We start from the raw sequence: 7384 nt of genomic DNA, 5'->3' as shown, positions 1-7384 counted from the left end.
CCACAATAACGTGATGTACTCGTGAAGGTAGACATCCCAGATGAAGGCAGGAACGATGAAGCGTCACCACAGGTCTCGTGTAGAAGGGAGTCTATCCTGATCAGATGATTAAGGCCAAAACTGTTGCAATCATTGTAAAGTAATCCACTTAGGGAATCTTGAAAGCAGAGCTATTTCAATAGCAGTTAATTTTCATCAGCAATAATGCAAAGGTATGCAAAGGATAAGCAGCTCGTGTACCACACGGAGCTGGGCAGGTGATGTATTCCCCAGGCGTAGTCCAGGCGAAGTCCAGCGCAGACCTCGACCCATCTCGAACCACGACCGAAGCCCCATGCGACAGGAAACCAGTTGAAGGCTGGTGAAGACGACCCCTCTGATGGGATGTAGTCCATACGAGCTCGGAGAAGGAGACAAAGTGAGACAGCCCACACGATAGATAGCATTTGATGCAAAACAAAGAACTCAATCAAAACCTATCTATGGGTGCCTCTGGGAAAATGTGGGTGCCTTTTGTGAATTATCTAAAGAAGAAATGTACTGCACCCTGTTCTACGTGTCATGTAAAAACGTGATGCAGGGAAAACACAAATAAAAGAAAGTAAATCCTAACTGATATGTGCAACTCAGCAGGCTGCATTAATTAAAGGCATATATATAAAGGAAATAATCATGAAAATGAAGGGCAAATTGGCTTGTGGCCCTTTAAGGGAAATAGTAACAAAATAAAATTAACTTTGTAATCAAATATAATCATGCTACACAAAGCACTAATAAAAAGATAGAGATGTAAATCAGTTCTAAAAATGTAAATCAGTAGGTTAGTAATCCCTAAAGATGTGAGTTAGTAACAGGACCCTGGCTGGAGGCAGGTAACCTGAAAAAAAAACCCAAAGGATATCACATTTGTTAAAAATTCATCCCACAAACGAGAGAATTTGTAACGGTCCACCAGTCAGTGGAAAAGAATCCGGTCAGAATAGAGTCGGTCAGAATAGAGTTTTGAATCTGGTATTGCGGACCCACAGAGACACGAGTTTGGACGTATCTGTGGGAGCAGGCTCATAAGCGATTTGGTTATCAAACTGTTTGTATCTTGTGTTACGAACCCACAGGGAAACTTGTTTGAATTTACCTGAGGGTTCCGTTTGGAACTGGAGCGAAGCTGATGGTTTAGCTGTTAGATCAGAACCTGATTTTACCTGCTCAAAGTTGTGTTGCAGCTTAACGGAGGCGACTTTGTTGTGATCAGAAATAGTAGTGAACTGGAAATGCGAAAATGATGCTCGCAAAGCGGGAGGAGGCTCCCCACCCCCCTTTTGTTTCTCAAACGTATGCCGTGTCTGTGAGACAGGAGAAGCATAACAAAGAACAGTTCTTAAGCTCTTAAAAGCTCTATTACCAAGAAGATGCACATTGTCACCTGAATCGTGCTGAAAGAGTAGGTGTTCAGATGTCCAAAGACCTGGAGGTGTTGGACTTGGAGGTTCTGAAAAGGAGTGATCCAAGGATGGTTGTGTCACGGGTGTCAAAGCCAACCTAGCCATGTTTAGAATCAGATACAGACATGATGCTAGCTTTGGGAACATGGTCTGTCCTGAAAACTGAAGCCAAGAATACTTTATACCCAAGAATGATGGAGGTTCCCACACAGAATCAGAAAAACCCGGTTTAACCAGAGTATCTACAGACTGACTAGAACTCCGCCCCGTAGAAGGTGCAGCACCTAACTCCGGGTCGGAGGTCAATGTTGTCAGCCGAATTGGTGGAAGGTCAGTGTCGATTTCTGCAATGACCCGCCCGCTCGGAGGAGGCGTTCCCCCGAACCGGTTGAAGTCCGCAACGGAAAACTCAGAGCCACTCAGCACCCCCCCTTTGTCAGGAGGGGCCCCGAGCAGAGCATCACTGCACGCACCTACACCTCCCGGGCCGGGTTGCCTTCCCGAGCCCGTGAGAGAGGTGTGCGCAGCAACCACCGAGCCACCTTTAATATCGCCACTGACCACAGGACTGCTGGAAACCGCAGGGTTTTCTGTGTCGTCGTGGTCACCTGTAAGAGAAATCACAGGAAAGAGAGCACAGAGGCCCGAGACTAAGTCACACCCCTGTGAAAGGAGAAAAGAATTGGCCACCGTATTAGCAGAGGTCACAAACTGAAAAGTGACAAGGTCATTCACATAAAGGTCAAGATGTCCGGGCACAAACCCCTTAAATGGCATGGTAGCTCCGTCCGGAGACCACAAGTGTTTCACGGCGGCTGACTTTTCCATCACGCCCCGATAAAGAAGCTGGTTTGTGCATGAGGCGGACTGACGAGTAAAACAGACCTCTGACTGAAGCGGTGGGTCACAGCCTGAAGATTTCACACCCATGCTGGAGAGATGGTCAGCCTTTAACATGGATGACAGAGGAGAAGCATTAGGAAACAAAGGGTTAAGCACAACCTGTTTGTCAGAGAGGTTAACCATAGGCTCAAGAGATTTATTCATCTTAAAAGCAGCAGAGAAAGTGTTGTTTATTTCAAACCTTGATGTTGATGGTGGGTTTTTGACCCCCTGGAAGAAATAAAAGTAAAGAAAAAGTGTTGTGACCGCAAACAGCATGTTGTTTGAATTCACGTCATGAATTGCAGACCAGAACCACCTCCGACCCAGTGCAGCTGGCACCGAACCGCAGCCACTAGTCCCCACTGCTCCGGACCGGTGGCACCCGCCTAAAACGGGCCCGTTCGGGCGGGCGGAGGGACCAGCGATGCTCGGCCGGTGAACAGTCTCCTGCGTCATGGCATGTTCTGGAAGCAGAACGTCAGAGAACCTTACACCAGGTGTAACAGTGCAAGAAAGATTTTGTCGTGTCTCGTCCATCTCCCATTAAGTTCAGAGCAACTCGCGTTTTTACCTTCTGAGCCGACGTAAAACTCCGGGCAGATTCCTTAATATGTCTCACACAAACAAGGACTGTCCGTAGCCTACTTAACTTTATGACACAGGGTAAAACAAGGAATTGTTGATAGAGAAATGAATACACACAACTTCACAAGATGGAAGAAAAAGGCATGGAACCGAGCAACGGAGGCTGTGAAAGCCGACCCGATCACCGGTCCAAAATAAAAATAACAAAAAAAAATAATAAACCCTACGCTGCCGAGATACTATCAGACGGACAAACGTAGCAAAATGTAGATTCTACACACCGTAGCGATTTACAAGAACCACCGCCAATGCGGGTTTTGTGAGGACACAGACTGACTGTGTCAGAAATGGTATGACAATCTAACGGGACGCGTTCCCTTTTTGTCTAACTGTGGTGCTAGCTTAGCTCTCCGGCCAGGTCTAGCGTTCTTTGTCTGTAGCGACCAGACTCAAACTTTCCCGATTAACAAGTAGGCATCTCGCCCCGCTTGTAATACGGACTTTAAAAAGCGTACGCAATCTGAATGCAGTAACGCGTGACGGCCATAACCCGGCTTACGACGTTTACCGTGCAATCAAGCAACAGTAGGTGCCTACGGGCATTCCGTTCAGATTCCGTTTCTATAAGTCGCCCATGCAATGGAGATATTTTCCACAATAACTCGCCCACAGTGTCAACACACTGAGACGAAAGGTGTCCGAGAATGTAGTCTCGGTTCTGAGGTTCGGAGAATTTAGTGAGCGGACCAATTTCCGGTTAAGTTCAAAATAAGACATCAAAGTGAAACACAGAGAAAAGCGTTGTTTGTAGCTTTTAGATGTAAGAAATCAGACATATCGCAGATATAGAAGACTGGATACGCTCGCCATTAAATGTAGCGTTATGGATTTATGCTCTTTTATGAAAGAGAAACCATGCTACGTATTAATTCGGAATATTAATTTTAATAAATCAATAACCAAATTTTATATTGTTCAGAAGACTCAAAGGTTGTTTTCATCCATAAACTGCCGATAATATCTGAGTGTCTGTGTTTCAGTTCAATGAGGAAACAAGTTTGAAGGATTAAAAGTTTTAATTCTTCAAATTAAACTAATGATTTTGAAAATTGACAAACAGGAAATAACAATCACATTGGCAACTTTGTGGGACAATCTTTTAACAGTTTATATGCTGTTCTTGCTCAAATAGACCTTCTGGTGAATTTATGAAGATTGAGAATGTTGTGACATGAATGCGTGTGTGAGTCTGATTTTGCTTCAAGAAGAAACAGGTGTCTGAGTGAAGTGATGGTTTGGATAAACTTAGGTCTTATCAGAGAACTGCATCAAACGCTAAAACCGTGCTCTGTCTCACCGAACTCTTGTGGACCCTCTTTCGGATCCGGGCCGTGGAGGATGTTGTGGTTCATCCAGATGACACCGGCGGCTGACAGGAGACATAGGTGTCGAACGGAACCGGTCCTGAGTTGCCCTCGGTACACGTGGATGGTAGAGCGTTTTATCGATGCGCTTTCTTAAGTTAATTCACTCAGAAATCAAAAGACTCGGTAATGAGTCTTCGTTAGAAGTCGCGATTCAGCTATTCTGCCTGGCTTGGCAGAAACAGCGTGAAAGGGGGGAAGAACGAGCCAACAGGCTCTGCCCCCCCTTTGGTTTTCAGGTCTGTTCTCTCTCGTTGTCCAACACGAACTGCTATCAAAAGACTGAAAACTTACCAAAAACCTTTCTCTTCTCAAAGCAAACGTGCGTCATCAAATGTGTCTGGAGTTTACTGTGAGCAGGTGTGTGTGGATGTGTGTGAATGTTTGTGCTTGAGTGTGAAGGTCAGTACCACACATTCAACATTATCTACTTAAGTGTGGATTCATTAATCCATTATAATTACCCCAAAGCATACTAGTCATTCATTTGATTAAACACATTTATGATGAGCAAAATGATAATGGATATTTTAACATTAAAATCAAGAAAAAGAAGTTTAAACTTTATGTTTTGACTTGGTCTGGGTACAACTCATGTAAACACATCTTCTGGTAGACTGCAGGTGGCAGATGTTATGGTTTCCTCCCAGACTCGCTGGCGTTCAGGTCTTAATCTGTGGGTGAAAGTTCTCAGCGACCCAGCTATGACCCAGCTGAGTCCAACACCACCATTGTGACAGAAAACTCATATTTCCTCACGTTACAATGATGTGAAATTGTGCTTCGTGCAACATAATTCTGGGTGCCATTTACAAACCATAAGTGCTAATGACTCCATTCCTTTTTGTGGTTGTAGGGGCTGTTGATTGGAGTACATTAAAACAAATCTGATCTCTCTAGGACATTCAGAGGCCAAGTTATAAGCCCACAAATGTGTTCCTGGACTACTTTAAATTGACACCAGATCCGGTGACCTTTGGGACATGGTTTGACCCCCTTAGGAAAGTGCTATCATCATGAAACGTTCAGATCACTTACAACTCAATAGATTCTACCTTCCTGTAACGTTGTTGCCTGATTGGACCTTGTTTTCACACAAATGAACCCAGAATGATGTGAAACTGTGCTTCGTGCAACATAATTCTGGGTGCCATTTAAAAACCATAAGTGCTAATGACTCCATTCCTTTTTGGGGTAATGGGGGCTGTTGATTGGAGTACTCTAAAACAAACCTTACCTCTCTAGGATATTCAGAAGCCAAGTTATAAGCCCACAAATGTGTAACTGGACTACTTCTTTAAAGTGACACCAATGCCTGGTGACCTTTGGGACATGGTTTGACCCCCTATAGGAATGTGCGATCATCATGAAACGTTCAGATCACTTACAACTCAATAGATTCTCCCTTCTTGTAACGTTTCAGCCTGACTGGACCTTGTTTTCACACAAATGGACCCAGAATGATGTGAAATTGTGCTTCGTGCAACATAATTCTGGGTGCTATTTACAAACCATAAGTGCTAATGACTCCATTCCTTTTTGTGGTTGTAGGGGCTGTTGATTGGAGTACATTAAAACAAACCCGATCTCTCTAGTACATTCAGAGGCCAAGTTATAAGCCCACAAAGGTGTAACTGGACTACTTCTTTAAAGTGACGCCAGGCCCGGTGACCTTTGGGACATGGTTTTACCCCCTATAGGAATGTGCGATCATCATGAAACGTTCAGATCACTTACAACTCAATACATTCTGCCTTCTTGTAACGTTTCAGCCTGATTGGACCTTGTTTTCACACAAATGAACCCAGAATGATGTGAAATTGTGCTTCGTGCAACATAATTCTGGGTACCATTTACAAACCACAAGTGCTAATGACTCCATTCCATTTTGTGGTTGTAGGGGCTGTTGATTGGAGTACATTAAAACAAACCTGATCTCTCTAGGACATTCAGAGGCCAAGTTATAAGCCCACAAAGGTGTAACTGGACTACTTCTTTAAAACTACACCAGGCCCGGTGACCTTTGGGACATGGTTTGACCCCCTCTAGGAATGTGCGATCATCATGAAACGTTCAGATCACTTACAACTCAATAGATTCTACCTTCTTGTAACGTTTCAGCTTGATTGGACCTTGTTTTCACACAAATGAACCCAGAATGATATGAAATTGTGCTTCGTGCAACATAATTCTGGGTGCCATTTAAAAAGCATAAGTGCTAATGACTCCATTCCTTTTTGTGGTAATGGGGGCTGTTAATTGGAGTACTCTAAAACAAACCTGACCTCTCTAGGATATTCAGAAGCCAAGTTATAAGCCCACAAAGGTGTAACTGGACTACTTCTTTAAAGTGACACCAGGCCCGGTGACCTTTGGGACATGGTTTGACCCACTATAGGAATGTGCGATCATCATGAAACGTTCAGATCACTTACAACTCAATAGATTCTACCTTCTTGTAACGTTTCAGCCTGATTGGACCTTGTTTTCACACAAATGAACCCAGAATGTTCTGAAATTGTGCTTCGTGCAACATAATTCTGGGTGCCATTTAAAAACCATAAGTGCTAATGACTCCATTCCTTTTTGTGGTTGTCGGAACTGTTGATTGGAGTACACTAAAACAAACCTGATCTCTCTAGGACATTCAGAAGCCAAGTTATAAGCCCACAAATGTGTAACTGGACTACTTCTTTAAAGTGACACCAGGCCTGGTGACCTTTGGGACATGGTTTTACCCCCTATAGGAATGTGCGATCATCATGAAATGTTCAGATCACTTACAACTCAATAGATTCTACCTTCTTGTAACGTTTCAGCCTGATTGGACCTTGTTTTCACACAAATGGACCCAGAATGATGTGAAATTGTGCTTCGTGCAACATAATTCTGGGTGCCATTTACAAACCATAAGTGCTAATGATGCCATTCCTTTTTGTGGTTGTAGGGGCTGTTTATTGGAGTACACTAAAACAAACCTGATCTCTCTAGGACATGCAGAAGCCAAGTTATAAGCCCACAAATGTGTAACTGGACTACTTCTTTAAA

The 7384-nt window shown here is 43.8% G+C and overlaps 1 protein-coding gene across 1 annotated transcript; it reads right to left on the bottom strand.

Moving 5' to 3' along the window:
- Positions 1-1232: 1232 nt before the first annotated feature.
- On the bottom strand, positions 1233-4640 carry LOC139070232 (uncharacterized). The gene is made up of 2 exons (XM_070551951.1): positions 1424-4640; positions 1233-1343 (listed from the first exon to the last, which is right to left on the bottom strand). The coding sequence occupies exons 1-2, from the start codon at positions 2862-2864 to the stop codon at positions 1327-1329; spliced, it is 1458 nt and encodes a 485-aa protein (XP_070408052.1). The 5' UTR covers positions 2865-4640; the 3' UTR covers positions 1233-1326.
- Between the last annotated feature and the right edge of the window lie 2744 nt (positions 4641-7384).

This window comes from Nothobranchius furzeri, chromosome 6, assembly GCF_043380555.1.
Source record: "Nothobranchius furzeri strain GRZ-AD chromosome 6, NfurGRZ-RIMD1, whole genome shotgun sequence".
Classification (NCBI taxonomy): domain Eukaryota; kingdom Metazoa; phylum Chordata; class Actinopteri; order Cyprinodontiformes; family Nothobranchiidae; genus Nothobranchius; species Nothobranchius furzeri.
This window is presented reverse-complemented; position numbering and strand designations above follow the sequence as displayed.